This window comes from Palaemon carinicauda, chromosome 27 (assembly GCF_036898095.1).
Source record: "Palaemon carinicauda isolate YSFRI2023 chromosome 27, ASM3689809v2, whole genome shotgun sequence".
In the NCBI taxonomy this organism is placed as follows: domain Eukaryota; kingdom Metazoa; phylum Arthropoda; class Malacostraca; order Decapoda; family Palaemonidae; genus Palaemon; species Palaemon carinicauda.
In genome coordinates this window covers 35,693,562-35,711,061 of record NC_090751.1, presented here as the reverse complement: position 1 = coordinate 35,711,061, position 17,500 = coordinate 35,693,562, and the positions used below count along the sequence as shown (strand labels likewise).

General features: G+C 34.3%; 2 protein-coding genes across 2 annotated transcripts in view; one reads left to right on the top strand and one right to left on the bottom strand.

The window, feature by feature from the left end:
• LOC137620682 (serine protease filzig-like) overlaps positions 1-11,516 on the top strand; it is a 29,417-nt gene extending 17,901 nt beyond the window's left edge. The window contains exons 2-7 of the mRNA XM_068351028.1: positions 3,333-4,265; positions 5,679-5,865; positions 6,440-6,557; positions 7,501-7,642; positions 8,149-8,288; positions 10,816-11,516. Coding sequence (XP_068207129.1) covers positions 3,333-4,265; positions 5,679-5,865; positions 6,440-6,557; positions 7,501-7,642; positions 8,149-8,288; positions 10,816-10,986 — 1,691 coding nt within the window. The 3' untranslated portion in view covers positions 10,987-11,516. The remainder of the gene's footprint in view (positions 1-3,332; positions 4,266-5,678; positions 5,866-6,439; positions 6,558-7,500; positions 7,643-8,148; positions 8,289-10,815) is intronic.
• A 437-nt stretch (positions 11,517-11,953) lies between these two features.
• The window catches only part of LOC137620684 (arginine/serine-rich protein PNISR-like), a 39,474-nt gene continuing 33,927 nt past the window's right edge, over positions 11,954-17,500 (bottom strand). Inside the window, exons 9-11 of the mRNA XM_068351029.1 lie at positions 12,986-13,131; positions 12,395-12,447; positions 11,954-12,258 (exon numbers count right to left, since the gene is read on the bottom strand). Coding sequence (XP_068207130.1) covers positions 12,413-12,447; positions 12,986-13,131 — 181 coding nt within the window. The 3' untranslated portion in view covers positions 11,954-12,258; positions 12,395-12,412. The remainder of the gene's footprint in view (positions 12,259-12,394; positions 12,448-12,985; positions 13,132-17,500) is intronic.

Sequence of the window (17,500 nt, the reverse complement as noted above, 5' to 3'; positions counted from 1 at the left end):
TTCATGTGACTTATTTTATCAATTATTATTGCACTTAAGTTTTAAGCCTAGTGAAGTGTTTCATAATTTTTAATTACAATTAGAAAAAAAACCAGAATATAATGGCTACATGCGTATTACAGTCATGAGGATCAAAATGTTGATTTAACGAAGTCTTAAAATTTAATGCATAAGAATTTTTAAATAATTATTGCAGTGATTTAAGTGACAGAAGCTCTCTCTTTCAGGCAGTGGAGGTCAACTATCTGTAGCAACTAGGAATGAATTGATCTTGGCTCCTACAGATGTTAAAACTACTTACGAACCCTCTACTTTAATAACTGCCTCATCGGGACTTGCAAAATATTAAAGTTTGGCTCAAACCTCAGAGTTAATTCTAACTGATAGCGGTGTCGAACAAACAAATCAGAGAACGGAAATGGTTTCGTTTACACCAACCTCATGGATTCATCGTTACAAGAGTTTCTCTCCTCAACTAAAAGACTGTTTCCTTTTGTAAAACCATCAAATTCAATAGTATTCAATTATGAAAAGTATGCAGACTCACATACCATGACATCTGCAAAATTAAGACTAGCAGAAACGTCTTCGAAATCTGACTAGCTTCAGAAAATATCTTGTTTATATACTGTAGACAACCAGGAAACTGTAACACACCAAAGATCATTGAACACTCATTTGACTAAGACCTGTGCAGTAGGAATTTCTTTTACTAAGCAATTTTTGGCTCACTAGAAACTTCAGTAGCTCAGCCATATTTATACATTCCACCAATAGCCTACTTGGAGTGAAATTGTCCAATCTAACATCATCAATCATTCAGTCGACCAAAACCAGCAAACAACAAGGAATTTTTACTATCATGGAGCAAATAAGTCATACCATGTAGGGCAATAGGGCAATTATAGACTATGGGATAGCTTTTGTTTCTGTCAAAACTTCAGTAGCAATGAAAGCCCTCCAAAGACAAGGAATAGATGAATCTTATGTTAGAACACTTAGATACATCAAGGTTTGGCTCGAGATAAACAGAAGAAAAAGTAATAATGAGAACGGAATATGCAATGGAAGATGAAATATCATTGGATGGAGAAAGGATTAATGAAGTAGAATCATTTAAATATTTGGGAACCATGATCTCTAATACAAGTTTTTAGAATTGGAGATAAACGAAAGATTGAAAAAAGCAAATAAGACAATGGCTAAATTAAGTAAAATTTGAAAATCCAATCGCCTGAAATTACATTTTAAAAATCAGGCTATATATCAGTTTAGTGAGATCTATGTTATTGTCAGGACATGAGTCATGGTATGACAATGAAGCAATCTCCAACAGATTTAGTAGATTTGAGAACAAAGCCCTCAGAAGATTATTAGGAGTTAAATGGCAGGACAGGATTAGATATGAAATTATATGAGAGATTACTCGAGTGCCATATGTGGATGAGATCATGGTGAGGGGTAGATGGAGATGGTTTGGGCATGCTCTTCCCACTCCCCAAGAGAGATTAGTTCACCAAACATTTATGTGGGCTCCAGAAGACACTAGAAGAGTTGGAAGATGGATGGAGAAGTATTGAATTAAAATCTCAACATGGAGACGACTGGCGAAATCTAACCGAGGCCCTTTGCGCCAATAGGTGTAGGAGGAGATGATGATGATGATGATACACACACACACACACACACACATATATATATATATATATATATATATATATATATATATATATATATATATATATATATATATAATATATATATGGTTTATAAAAAGGAATATATACTAGTGTATACGACACACCAAAAATTATGGCTAAATATTTAGATCTGTATGCATAAGCAACCCTCTCACGCTAGAGTATGACCACTCCCTCTCCCGCTATATATATATATATATATATATATATATATATATATATATATATATATATATATATATATATATATATATATATATATATTGTTGCCCCTGGTGAGCTTCAGTGATAAAATGCTGTAAACAAGACAACAACTAGTCTAGACAACATCCTTCATTTTTATTACTGCAAACTTTTCTGGATTCATCCCATTTTCAAGGCTAAAAAGACAAAAAAAAAAATATAAGAAACTCGTATAAAAAAACACTTTTTATTATAAAATACAAAAATAAATGAAAGGTAGGTAAAATGAATACAAAGATAAAAGTTTAAAGCCCAAAAAATCAATGCAATTAAAAGAAGAAATCTTAAAACTGAAATATAAATAGAGATGAAATTTTATCTGCTTGTCAGGTCAACCGGGATATTTTTGGAGGGATAATCTATTGGTTAATCGTAACCCATTTAACTGCATGACCTTCAGGAGTTTCTTGTGCTTGGGAAGGGACTAAATGATAGTGTGCTGTGGCCATGTTATCGAAATACCTTGCATGATGGAAGTGTGTTTGTTCCGTTTGTTTGTTTTTTGTTCGGTGATGGATTTTCCATTTCATAACTGACTGAAATGACGCATCATCTTCCTGGTTGCTGTTGTCTTCACATATTTTCCAGGAAAGGTATGTTTTTATGCTGGGTAGGTAACAGGAAAAAATAACGGCCAAGCATGTGGATGAGATCATGGTGAGGGGTAGATGGAGATGGTTTGGGCATGCTCTTCGCACTCCCCAAGAGAAATTGGTTTAGCAAGCGTTTAACTAGGCTCCAGAAGACTACAGAATAGTTGGAAGACCCAGGCCTACATGGCTGAGGACTATGAAGCGTGAAGTAGGAGATGATGAATGGAGAAGTATTGATTTAAAAGTTCAGGATAGAGACGACTAGCGAAATCTAACCGAGGCCCTTTGCGTCAATAGGCGTAGGAGGAGATGATAATGATTCTTCAAAGATTCTCCCACCAGAAATCTAACTATACACACAGCATCATGAAAAATCCTTACGTCCTCTCATTGCAACACTTGAAAAGCTATTGTTCCAGATTTTGAAATCTTCCAAGGTTTTGTACCTGTGATCAACCTCCTAATGAATGTTATAAAAAAAAATGACCCAATAAATGGGAGGGCTCCTCTAAATACCCAAAGATTGAGAGTTTCACCATACCATTTCTATTGTTACTGAGTCAAGCTTAAGGACTTGCACATTAGATCGCTGTACAGCCACCTTTCTAAAGACTGTTAAAAAGGACAATTGAACAATAACAATTGTGTTATTTGATTCTTGGTGGGAAATTAGATTTTAAAAAATTCACTAAGTTGTCCTTTTACTTTAACAATCGTGTAAACCTTACAGTATATACCTAACCTCGCCACTCTACTTATAATCATTTCAGTGTCTCTTTTTTCTTTCTATCAACAGTGCCACTGGTAGAACCTAAACCAACAACTGTGCCCACTGATTCTTCAACCGGCATAATTTCTCCTAAAGATACAACTGCGACAGAACCCACAATTATTGGTGAAACAGCATCCAGAACAGAAGACTTAACTATTGGTGAAACATCCTCCAGAACAGAAGCCTTAACTATTGGTGAAACTACATCCAAAGCAGAAGCCGCAACTATTGGTGGAACACCATCCAGAACAGAAGACTTAACTAATGGTGAAACATCATCCATAACAGAAGCCTTAACTGTTAGTGGAACTACATTCAAAGCAGAAGCCGCAACTATTGGTGGAACATCATCCAGAACAGAAGCCGTAACTATTGGTGAAACATCGTCCAGAACAAAAGCCGTAACTATAGGTGAAACATCATCCAGAACAGAAGCCGCAACTATTGGTGAAACAGCATCCAGAACAGAAGCCTTAACTAGAGGTGAAACATCATCCAAAACAGAAGCCTTAACTATTGGTGAAACAGCATCCAGAACAGAAGCCTTAACTATTGGTGAAACAACATCCAAAGCAGAAGCCACAACTATTGGTGAAACAGTGTCTATAAGAGAAACCACTATTGGTGTGATAGCATCAACATCAGAAGCCAGAAATTTCAGTGAAACAGCTTCTTCAAAAGAAATCTTGACTAATGGTGAAACAGCATCTACAACAGAAGCCACAGCTGTGAGTAAAACAGCATCTATAAATGAAGCCACAACTATAAGTGAAAAAGCATTTGCAACAGAAACCACAACTAGAATAAAGACAATAACTACAACAAATGCTGATGTTTCATCGTCACCACAAACAAATATAACGTCAGTTGAGGCAAGGAAAAATGAATCCATATTTTCAAACCAGACGAGTTTGCCTCCCACCAGCCCAACAGTATTTGAAAGCAGAAAGTTCTGTGGTAAGGAAACATCTTACTTTTGTTGAAAGGTCTAAATACATAAGATTGGGATAACTAGGTTTTAAAGTATACTGAGCAAGCTAGCTCGGGATTTGACTAAATCACCATATAATTTCTTAAATGCATAATTCAACAATAGTTGAACTTAAAAAAAATAATGCTTGCTGATACTCTGTTAAAGTCCCAAGCTCCCGATATATACAGTGCATATAAAAGATTTCCACATATTATATAGAAATTAGTTAGGAAAAATTACGATAAATAATTAGAAAATGGAACCCAGTATACGTATCTGTAAATGAACAAATTTTTTTACATTATTACACAATCAAAAGATTGGCGAGAAACATTAGTAAAGGTAGTATATCAGCACAATTAGATTTCTAACTAGTTCTTTATTGAAAATTTCGGGTAAATTTTAGAGACCAATTAAAGAAAAATTATTTCATGATATCTAAGCTCTTATGGGTATAAAGGCAGGCTTTGATAAAACCTGAATACAGTGAAAAGCAATTGTGGCACTAGTTGTTTTTGATAAATCAGAAGTGAAATACGTGGAATTAGGTAAATTACAATTATCATTTAAGAAACTACACATACACTCGTGCCGTGTATATATATATATATATATATATATATATATATATATATATATATATATATATATATATATATATATATACCAAGGCACTTCCCCCAATTTTGGTGAGTAGTCGACATCAAACAAATGAATAAAAGGGGACCTTTCCTCTCTTTTTTTCAGCATAAGTTTAATAGATAACATTCTAAATTTCTATTTACCATAAATTATATATATATATATATATATATATATATATATATATATATAGAGAGAGAGAGAGAGAGAGAGAGAGAGAGAGAGAGAGAGAGAGAGAGAGAGAGAGAGAGAGAGAGAGAGAGAGAGAGAGAGAGAGAGGTGTATTTAATACCTTGCAAATTTATCAATAGTCTGTTGTAGAGTGGTACCAAAAAGGTTGAAACCTTCAGATTTCTCAATATGTGAAACTCAACCTTACAACTCCTCTGAAACAAAATGGGACTTAGGGTGTCGCGGTGAAGTGTTTCAGTACATGAATTACAGATTTATGTCATCAAATGTTCATTCCAAGACTGTAGCTCACAAAATCACCCATCTAAAAATGAGTACATGCACATATAAACAAGTATAAGGGAGTGTGGTTAGCAAAGCATCAACATCATCACTGATTTAGCTAGATTTGCTACCATCTCTTTCAATGGGAAAAGGGCATGTGATTTTATATATATATATATATATATATATATATATATATATATATATATATATATATATATATATATATATATATATATATATATATATATATATAGTGCGTGTGTGTAAGGATGGTTATTTTTTTAATCTCTTTGCAGCAACCTGTGGCAATAGCGCAGCAACTGTCGAATCTCGAATAGTAGGAGGACAGGAAGTACAGATAGGAGAATATCCATGGATGGTATTGGTATCTATACGTTTCAAGTATAGATCTGCTTTCTGCGGAGGCACCCTGATCAAGAAGAAGTGGGTTGTTTCTGCCGCGCACTGCTTCTATGAGTCTAAGTAATTGCTAAAGATAATCTGTTTTAAACATGTCATGGAATGTGAATTTATATTGTAATCTATTCCTCCCTTGTTAAAGGATTTTGTTTTAAAACTGCCTGCATAAAAAAAGTTTGGATTTGCTTTTTCCCCCTAAATTAAAAGGATAAGTATGGAATGGCGAGCTTTTGGTAAACAAAATTAGATTATGAAATGTAAAGTGACGATTTCTCTTAAAATAAAAGTATGTAATCTAACTTCCTGTTTATTGGGCTCGGCATGAGTTTCGAGTCTTTTAAAATAGCATTGTTTCAATTTGATCATTACCACTAAATATCTGGTTGTTTTGAGGAGTATTTAAAAAAAAAAAAGTCTATTATCTGTAATGAACTACAATTGGTTAGGCAAGATTCTACCAAAGCAACTCTTAAGAAGCGAAATGGACGCTTACTCTACAGTGGTTAAAATATTTTCTTCAGTTTTTAACTTTGTCCATTGAAGATTTCATTGAAATATATCAATAATATTGAGCACTAGTTCTGATTACTTCCCTCAGAGATCTATTTCTTTATCTCACAAGTCTTCCATCTCACAGCTATGAGTCGGTTGACTTAATTCTGGGGGATCACGACATCAGCAGCAATACTGAAGCTGTTAGCACCCAGTTACTGGCGCAGAGAATTAAGATTCACCCTCAATATGATTCAACTACGGTACGTATTGTCTGTAATTTCACTCATGAATTTCTTAAATGTTTCTATTAATAGGTTCGAAGTAAAACCAACACTGATCTACCTCCACTAGAGGATAGTCCTTTATGGCTCATTTCTGTACTCCACACAAGAGCATTTCTGTATCTCCACCGAAGAGTATTTCTGTATCTCTTCAGAAGAGCATTTCTGTATCTCCACAGAAGAGTATTTCTGTATCTCTTCAGAAGAGCATTTCTGTATCTCCACAGAAGAGTATTTCTGTATCTCCACAGAAGAGCATTTCTGTATCTCCTCAGAAGAGCATTTCTGTATCTCCACAGAAGAGCATTTCTGTATCTCCACAGAAGAGCATTTCTGTATCTCCTCAGAAGAGCATTTCTGTATCTCCACAGAAGAGCATTTCTGTATCTCCACAGAAGAGCATTTCTGTATCTCCTCAGAAGAGCATTTCTGTATCTCCACAGAAGAGCATTTCTGTATCTCCACAGGAGAGTATTTCTGTATCTCCACAGAAGAGCAGACCATTTAATTTTCAAAATATTCTAAATTAATTCTTTCATCTCCATAGCTTTTATAAAGCAAAATCTAATACTTTTTTCTGAATTTTCCTCGTCATTTCTATGAGACTCGAGGGTAGGCTCGAAATCTAGTTATACCTAGACCGTGGTTAGGCTATAGTGGATGACTATATCATTTATCAAGCGTTCATGTGCATGTCTATAAGTCAACATAAGTTTAATAGATAACATTCTAAATTTCTATTTACCATAAATTATTATATGTGATTTATTTTTTACCAATAAGATTTAAAATATTCGTTTGACTCATTGTGTTTGTTAATCTCCTTCCTTTAAATAATAATGATAAAGTATAGAAATCATTCAATTTACCAATAAAAAAAACTTTATCATTGTTTTCTAATGCGTGTTTCCTCCATTCGCAGTTAGCTAACGACATTTCGTTGATAGAAATGTCAGAGGAAGTAACATTCAACTCCAGGATCCTGCCTGTATGTCTGCCCAACGTTGGAGATGTAGTTGCTGGGTCTTTAGCCATTGTCACAGGATGGGGAACCACAAAATATGGTAAGACAAAAAAGGATTTTACGTTCCGAAGTTAAGTAAAACAAAGCCGTAGAGTGTTACACAATTTCTCTGCTGAGGAAGGCATATGCTACTAAAATGATTTTGAGCTATAGAAAAAAATATATATTTGTAGCGTTAGAAATAGAACCACAGTAATGGTGACGACATCATCTATCACAATTCGCACATTACAATGCAGGTGTTACACATAAATTATTATACAAATTATAACCCCAACCAAGGGCTCCAAAAGGGAAAAATAGCTCAATGAGGAAATAAAACAAGGAAATAAATAAAATGCAAGATAAGTAATGAACAATTAAAACAAAATAACATTAAAATAGATATTTCATATATAAACTATGAAAAATTTAAAAAACAAGAGGATGAGAAGTAAAATAGAATAGTGTTCCAGAATGTATTGTTTGTTACCATCAGTATAAATCTAAATTCTAAAATGAAGAACTCGGTACCTTGAATTCGTCTCCTGTTCATTTTAAACGCAGGAGGGTCGACAAGTGTTCGATTGCAAGAAGTCGGAGTTACTCTGATAACCAATGCAGAATGCAAGAAGAAATTCAGTGGACTTATGACCATAACAGCCAACATGCTGTGTGCCTACGAAACAGGAAAGGACGCTTGCCAGGTAGGTTACAAATTTTCTGAAGGCATGATCGTTTAGATGGCTTAAGATATAGAATTTTGATATGTATAAGCCGAATGTTAACCTATGTTGCTTTTCCTTAATCTGCTGCTCGTGTCTTAGTTTTTTTTTTAACTAGTACCACCTAACAGAGGGTGCCACCACAGAAAACCCAACACAATGTCCCCGCAACTATCCTTTGACTGCTTCGGTTACTCCCAACTTTAGTCATCTCATACACCTGCAATGAAAGGTCATCAGCCTCTCATCAAACCTCCCTGTCTTCCACACTGCTGTTTCTTCCAGGATATCGAGAAGTCTCCATTAAGTACTTATTCTCCGCCATCCATCAAACCTTTTATAAGCCTTCCTCTTTCACTTCTTAACACTTCTGAATTATATCCTCTTTCCTCTAACCCAGTGAATGCAAACTTTTCCGAGAGGGTCGCATGAATGGACCATGAAACAGGTGGTGCCCTTAAGATGATACAACATATGTACAGCAAGGTTAATAAAACATACATATTCATAATCCATCACAAGCAATTTAATTGTAATTAGGTATCTGGTGACAATTCCGCTATACAATAGTCTGGCATAAGGTTGCTGGTAGAATCATCACTGTATTCAAGTTTGTCTGATACCATGGACTTGGAGCGACTTGTATAAATGCTTGTACATTTCATGAGCCAAAACTTCCTTTCCTTCTAATTTCACATTTAAGACATTTAACTTTTCAAAAACATCAGGAACAACCATAAGTTCATATTTCCATTCATCAAAATTCACAAGAAATCCCTTTCTTGTCGAGAATTTTTTTTATAAGCCCCACACTTGCATCAGCACTTTACCATGACTGAGCAGTTTTGTTATAGCAGTGATTCTTAAACTGGGGGGGGGGGCGCCCCCCTAGGGGTTGCGCCAGGAGCTTTCAAGGGGGGCGCAAGTAGTTAAAATAGTAACAATGAAAATAAAAATGTAGTAATTATGATGGCTTTTGTTTTACAATACTACATAAATATGGATAAATCAATTACTAAGGAGGATGTGTAATATTTTTTGATGTGGTCATGATCCATGAATGATTGTATTAAGAGTAAAAATTGTGTTTATTTTTGCAGTAATTTGTATTTTTTCCAGTATTTTCTATCAATATAATAACTGTAATCTGTATAATGCTAAAACAGTTTGAAAAAAAGATTATAAAATTTTGTTTCATCATAATATATTTATTTTACCCATTTTCTATAAACAATGTTTATTTTATTGAAATAATACTTTCTATTTTGGCAGAAATTTTAAGGGTAGGGAGGGAGGGGGGGGGGGGGAATGGGATCTATGTTTAATGCAGAAGGGGGGCGCAAGGCAAAAAAGTTTAAGAACCACTGCGTTATAGCATCCCCATGCTCAGCCTTCATATCCACCAATAGAGATTGGAATTGCCTGTAATGAGCGTTCTTGCCTGATGGTGTTTAGTTTACTACACTCACCATTGGATCCACCACATGCATCAGGTTAAGTGCAAATTTGCACTCATGTTCTTTAGAGCAAAATGTCGTGGAAAGACAATAAAGCTTGGCTAGGATTGTGTTTTCTCATCTTGTCTTCTAGGAAATGAACAATGTCCAATTTTTTCCCAAATAATACTTGGACACTATCCCTTGTTATACTTGTCAATCTATTCGATGATAAAGCAATTTTTCAATTGCATTGACCACACATTCACAGAAATCCTGACCAGGTGTCATATTTTTCATCGATTCTAGTAACAGCATTCTTCGGCGATACAGAAATTTTCATTTTTCATTCACTCCAAAAAAACGATGATGATTAACTATGTATTATTTTAGAAGATGGTAGTTTCATCTAGTACTAACAAAATATATACAATAACTTCACTAGCCTCCCTCGGCTGTTGATTCAATTCCTCGCTATATTTATATCGCACAACATTCCTCCTCGATGAGGATATATTTCTTAATATAACTTCGATTTATGGGCATGCAACACTTACACAATTCATCATGTACCTTTTTATTAACAAGCAACCTATTCGAAAATGGTTTGATGATTACTTCACAAATTGAGTTTGTGGCTTGTTCAATTTTGCAACTTATTCAACAGCCTTTTACTTCTGTTCTTAATCAGTCACATTCCGACCAAAATCCCTGTGCTTAGTTAAGTGGTCCCACTTCAAATTCTACTCATTAACCCAGCTATCATCTCTTGGCACAGTGAAAACGCCACTATTCTTATAACTGCAAGAAATACATGTGTGTCAAATCTTCAATAAATGCACGACACTCTTCCTCAAATGAGTCTCGATAAACTTATATAGGACAGCAATTGGGAAAAAACATTTAGTGTTTTATTTGATTATGACGATGTAAATTTTGTCGTTTGCATTGCTATTATAGACTTATGAATATAAAAAAAATATCATAAACACATAATAATGGTCTCAATATGTATCATTAAGCTAACATATGCTATTGAAATGCAACTCACCCTCATTGACATTATTTTCCAGGGAGACAGTGGAGGTCCTTTGGTTACACAGCTGCCAGACGGTCGGTGGGTTTTGGCGGGAATTGTCAGCTTTGGATATAGATGTGCATATCCAAACACGCCGGGTGTTTATACCGAGGTGGTCAAATATGTGTCATGGATCGAACAAAATACTGGCTCGATGGATTGTTAAAAAGCAAGGGATTAAATAATTCGTTTAAAATAATATAAACATTTAGTCCTTCCAGAACTACTTAGTGAATATAAAAGACAGCAAGCACAGAACAGGTTTAATAAATATTAGTTTGGAATCCAGTATATTACAACGTACCATTCTACGATTGTCGAGTAATACTGTGGGACATTGTTAGAATTGAGAATTCAATTGGGAAAGACTTTTTTTTATTTAAATTGTCCCGGTTTTAGAACTATTTTGAATATCACAAATTAAATAAAATCTTAAAAATAATAAATAAAATAAAAGGACGAGAGGTGTAAAACATATGACTTGAAAAATTCAGAATTGGTTTCGATTTACATCACAATCTTAGACTGTATTCTTGTTTTTCGTATACTTCATGGAATTGTGAGTCTTGTGTTACTTCAAATTTAGTATAAAACAGTTCCATAAGTAAATTGCATCAAGTCATCAAACATTGAGAATTCTACTGTACATCCAAGATCCTTTATGAGATGTTAAATTCTTCTTGAATAAAGGTATCAGCTATATGTTTTTGCAATTTATCATCGGTTCACCCTGTATAGTAAACAGCTAAAACATCATGGTAACTCATAACAACTGAAGTAAAATAATGAAACAAATACAATGAGAAACAAAGAACAACAGGCACCATATTTAGAACAAAAGTGTATCATTTAAACCCATCAACTTTGTGACATTTGTTTGGTTATTAGTTTATTTATTGGTTTGTTTGTATATGAGCATTTTTACACGAAAATTACTGTACCGATTATGACCAAACTTGGCAGTCAGTCATGTTGGGTATGACCTATGGATGAATCTAACATTTTTGATAAAGTACATTAAAGTACTAGCACTTTGATTTGGGTTTATGAACAAAACTACGCAAAAATGCTGAACAAATTTCAACGAAACTTGGTTGTCATGTTGGGTATGACCCTAGGACAAATCAACTAGGTTTTGAAGAAAATACATAGAAGGGCAAGTACGCAGTGAAGTTAAAAACAAAAGACTTCTTGGCGTGGCTGAAGGCATGCTCTCTACTGAGTGCCCCTCTAGTTTAACGAAAGACGGTCTCTCTTGTTTTTCAAGGGACTCCATCAGATTTTCCCAGAGATAGGCCTACCCTTGTCCGTTCGAAGCCTGTGCGACGGATTTGCAAACCAGTAATGTACTGACAATGAAATTCTGTAAAGGACATTCGTTTGGAAGGACAACTTTCCCTTTTCTCCTTTCCCAGGGGGAGAACTCTCCTCAAAGTATCTGGGTGTTAGAGGAACAGAAACAATGTTAATGAAATTGTCTTGGTTTTGAATTAGTACTTTGGTATGTTGAAATATAATTCTCATAAAATGTCATAAAACTCAACAACTACAGATCTTTAAAAGCTTAAACTTACAGGCTGATGACGGAGACGTTATAAACTTAACGACGACGCTTCTTGACCAGTAACTGACAATGTTAAGGACGACACACATTCATAGAAGCAAAGAGACAACGCACAGTTGCAAGCCATATTTTATGCTATACAAAATCTTCATGCGTGCGTGCAAGCCACTCGGGACTTGGAAAAGCCATGCATCGTTAGACGAAAAAGTATAAAAACAGAGAATATATATTAACCTTAGATAAAAAACATTGACGAAACTCATGACACTGATCTGAAATATAATGAAGCAGATACTAACGACCTTTAATATCCAGCCCACATACTCTCACCTTGCTGTCAGTCTAACGTCTATTGAAAGTAATTAGTTTTTTTTCTAGGAGTAAAAAAAATGTAGGCTACTGTCGGATTTCTTCACGAAAATCATCCAAAGAAAAACTGATTTCAGTTTAGAATCCAATTCTAAATTCTTTAGTATGTACTTGTCACTCAGTCAACAAAACTCTCTCTCTCTCTCTCTCTCTCTCTCTCTCTCTCTCTCTCTCTCTCTCTCTCTCTCTCTCTCTCTCTCTCTCTCAACAGAAAACGTTGCTTCCCTCTTACCGACAACGGAGGCTACACACACAAACCCTGCTGAACAGAAGACTTTTTTCTTATCTTTTTCTCTCTTATGAAAAATTGACGCCATGTGTGTTTCGGTAACGAGGGAGAGGGCCTTGTCTCCTTGGCAGGCAAAAGAGTACCCATAGCTGGAATATGATTTATCTTTTAATGAACAGTGCGAATATCAAATGAGGTATTAGTAAAATGCTTAGAATTTAAGTTATAGTAACATCCAATGCTGCAACTTATATTACACTTATACTAAATGTAATGGAGATTAACAGGGTTTTCTTAATTGTGTTTTTAACCGAGATGATTCCAAGTAATTACTGACTGGAATTTAGATAAACCATAAATTACTAAAAAGTTTTATAGCCAAATGGCTTTTTATTGAACTTAGAAAGATTATTCAATAAAAGTCAAAACATTAGTTTCATAAAACACAACATTAACTTTATAATCAAAAGACAATATTTGAAAATAAAAAAATCTTGCTCCCATAAAATAACCACCCCTCCCCACATCTCTCTCTGTCTCTTGATTTTTTGTGTACACACACACACACACACACATATATATATATATATGTATATATATATATATATATATATATATATATATATATATATATAATATACATATATATATATATGTGTGTGTGTGTGGAAACGAAGAAGGGAAGCAAGATAACGCTATAAACTGACGAGCAAAGAAAATTTGCTGGTATTGACAGACATAGAAAGATCATAAACCGGCGGGAGTGGATTGTCTTGTCTGAGGCCTTTGTCTTGCAGTGGACTAGCAACGGCTGATAATTAATATATATATATATATATATATATATATATATATATATATATATATATATATATATATATATATATATATATATACATACATATATATATATATATATGCATATGAAGCGGCGAAGCAAGAGAAGACGATAGATCGACGAGTAAAGAAAATTCGTGGCTGATCATGATGATTATATAACAAACACACACATACATATATACATAAATATATACATATATACATACATACAAAATAATGTATATACATATGGCGTGTTTGGTGTGTATTTAAAACATATTTGAGCATGTAAAAGTACACAAACTAGTTAATATATATATATATATATATACATATATATATATATATATATATATATATATATATATATGTATGTATGCATGCATGTATATATATATATATATATATATATATATATATATATATATATATATATATATATATGCACTATATATATATATATATATATATATATATATATATATATATATATTAAGGTTAGACCAAAGGGAAACATAATTCGTCACTGCTCACGTCACCACTAAGTCAGAAATCATGATGTACACCCAGCAACAAAACCGGTGTCGCCTGGCCAGACCTGACTTGGAGAGATCATGCCCTTCTTGCCCTGAAAGGTGGCTGACGTTTAAACAACCAAGACATCGTTTGATGGTTCGAATATTAGGCCTAGAGAAATTACCAATATCACTCAAAGAAATGTGATGATTAATGATATATATATATATATATATATATATATATATATATATATATATATATATATATATATATATATTAGAGAGATAAAGGGGTTTTATCTCTTATTCCTATAAGAAATGCAAAAGTTTTCGATAATAGTGATCAATAAGTATAATCACACTGAAATATTTGAATTCCTTAATAAATTTCTCTATAGAACATCCTTAGATACTGTGGGAACTGACTATTCCAGTTATTATTATTATTATTATTACTTACTAAGCTACAACCCTAGTTGGAAAAGCAGTATGCTATAAGCCCAGGGGCTCCAACAGGGAAAATAGCTCAGTGCGGAAAGGAAAAAAGGAAAATAAAATATTCTAAGAAGAGTAACAACAATAAATATCTCCTATATAAACTATAAAAACTTCAACAAAACAAGAGGAAGAGAAATAAGATAGGAGAGTGTGCTCGAGTGTACCCTCAAGCAAGAGAACTCTAACCCAAGACAGTGAAAGGCCATGGTACAGAGGCTATGGCACTACCCAAGACTAGAGAACAGTGGTTTGATTTTGGAGTGTCCTTCTCCTAGAAGAGCTGCTTACCATAGCTAAAGAGTCTCTTCTACCCTTACCAAGAGGAAAGTGGCACTGAACAATTACAGTGCAGTAACCCCTTGGGTGATGAAGAATTGTTTGGTAACCTGTGTTGTCAGGTGTATGAGGATAGAGGAGAATATGTAAAGAATATGCCAGACTATTCAGTGTGTATGTAGGCAAAGGGAAAATGAACCGTAACCAGAGAGGGAGGATCCAATGTAGTACTGTCTGGCCAGTCAAAAGACCCCATAACTCTCTAGCGGTAGTATCTCAACGGGTGGCTGGTGCCCTGGCCAACCTACTACCCTGTAATATACGTCAGAATGATATAGCTTTAGTTTGCATTATCCTAGCAGCTGCTCTCTCTCTCTCTCTCTCTCTCTCTCTCTCTCTCTCTCTCTCTCTCTCTCACTCTCTCTCTCTCTCTCTGGTTCAAGAATAAGAGCTCTCTAATTCGCTCTACCAAAGAGCAAATGGAGTCTCTGCGGATGGACTAATAAGTCTTTGAGACATTAAAATCCTTGTAACTCTCTCTCTCTCTCTCTCTCTCTCTCTCTCTCTCTCTCTCTCTCTCTCTCTCTCTCTCTCTCTCTCTCTCTCTCTCTCCTACCTGTATCCAATAGTTAGATAAGGACAATTTTTTTTATGTTATTTGGATGTGCCCAAGGATCACACAAAACCGATCACTAGTTTGCAAGCTTGCGTTGGATTTGCATTTCTTTTGGGGAAAAATCACAAGTTCCAAAGATGTTCAGTAACTACCTTAAAACACAAGCAAACCTAAACCACGTGTGATATTGATTAATTTTCAGTCGGTCCCTGGTCACGTGGTTTAATTTTTTGTTCTATCAAATCGCAGTTTGGTATAGGATGGTTTGTTACTTCACTGAAAACCCCCGGGCATATTCCCTTTTATTGAATCGTAACAGCAGTAAGGAACCAATGTCTTATTTTATTTCATGAACGCTCATAGCGATCAGTGGTTCATAACCTTTTTTCAATGCATGCTCTCTTTTCAAATCAACATAAAATGCTTGCACCCCTGAAGTGTTGAAATACAAGAGAAAAAAAACGCGTAAATGCTATATAAAGTGGATCTGATGTGTATTAAAGGAAAAATTGCTACTAGGACAAATGCTGTATTACTGTTTTCACAGGAAAAAAAAATAAACCTGCGAATAAAACGAAATATTTTTATTCTATTTATTCATAACTTTGTTGATACCATTGTCATGATTTGTGGCTATTATATATTGCTGTCCGTCCATCTGCTATTTAGGTTTTGTTTTCGGATCAGCTTGTGCAGATTAAAGCTATTTGTAAGTCATATATGACTCATCACATTCCGACAATTAACGGTCCAATTGTTAAAAATGATATCCCTAATTACGAAAACTTTGTTACTTTGGACAATTTTGACCAGGGAAATTTTAGTTTTGCAATAATATTGTAAACTTGCAGTAGAAACCTATATATAACCGGAAGAAATAAGTCAATAATTTTGATCTTGCACTTTTCTTGTATGTTGGTTTGGTTTTGAAAGGCCGGCGACCACAAAATTTGTTGGTTATCGATTCTTTGGACAATTAGTATGAATATCTAAAACCAGCCCAAGCCACATCTTTAGCCTGGACTATACGGGTAAATGTTAACCAAAACAAATGTTACACGCCAGGTTTTGTAACCGATGTTTTTTTTTAGTTATCATGGCTACAAATTAGCAAATGTAATATTTAATCATTCTAGACTGAGAAGACACTGTAGGATATCCTAATCTAGTATAGGATTTGCAGATATGTCAAAACTTAGTTGAGTTACCAGCAATATTTTTTTAAACATCGCCATCATTTCAATTGGGTGCATTTTATGCCATATTGCATGAAAAAATAATAAATGAATAACAATTTGATTTATTTCATAGAATCATTGACATTTATTGTTATCAATATGGGTATTACCATCATCATCACAACATTTTCATCACTTCACAAATGTTTATAAGGTAAGCTCGTAAAGCCATACATTAACGTCACTTAATTACCACCTCTCCACCATGGCCTTTAACCACCATCTAATTATATCCTAACCCCATCCCCACATGTTCGAGGTTTAAAGGTCTCGTAGTTATGATAAGATCCTTCTGGTGGAAGTTTCTATGAAAATATAAAAAAAAAAATACTAAGACGACAATATTTCAAACACTTGTTCTCCAGGTGTTGACAATAATTTCATAACTACAAATAACGAAGTAAATATGCTAAAGACCGATTGAACAGATATCGAGAATGATGGATTTCTTGAAGAGTTTACCTGGGGAACACCTATAAGGTGTTGGACATCAGGTCATGAAACATACAATAAAATCATAATAATACGAAGAGTCAATGCTAAGAAAATATTT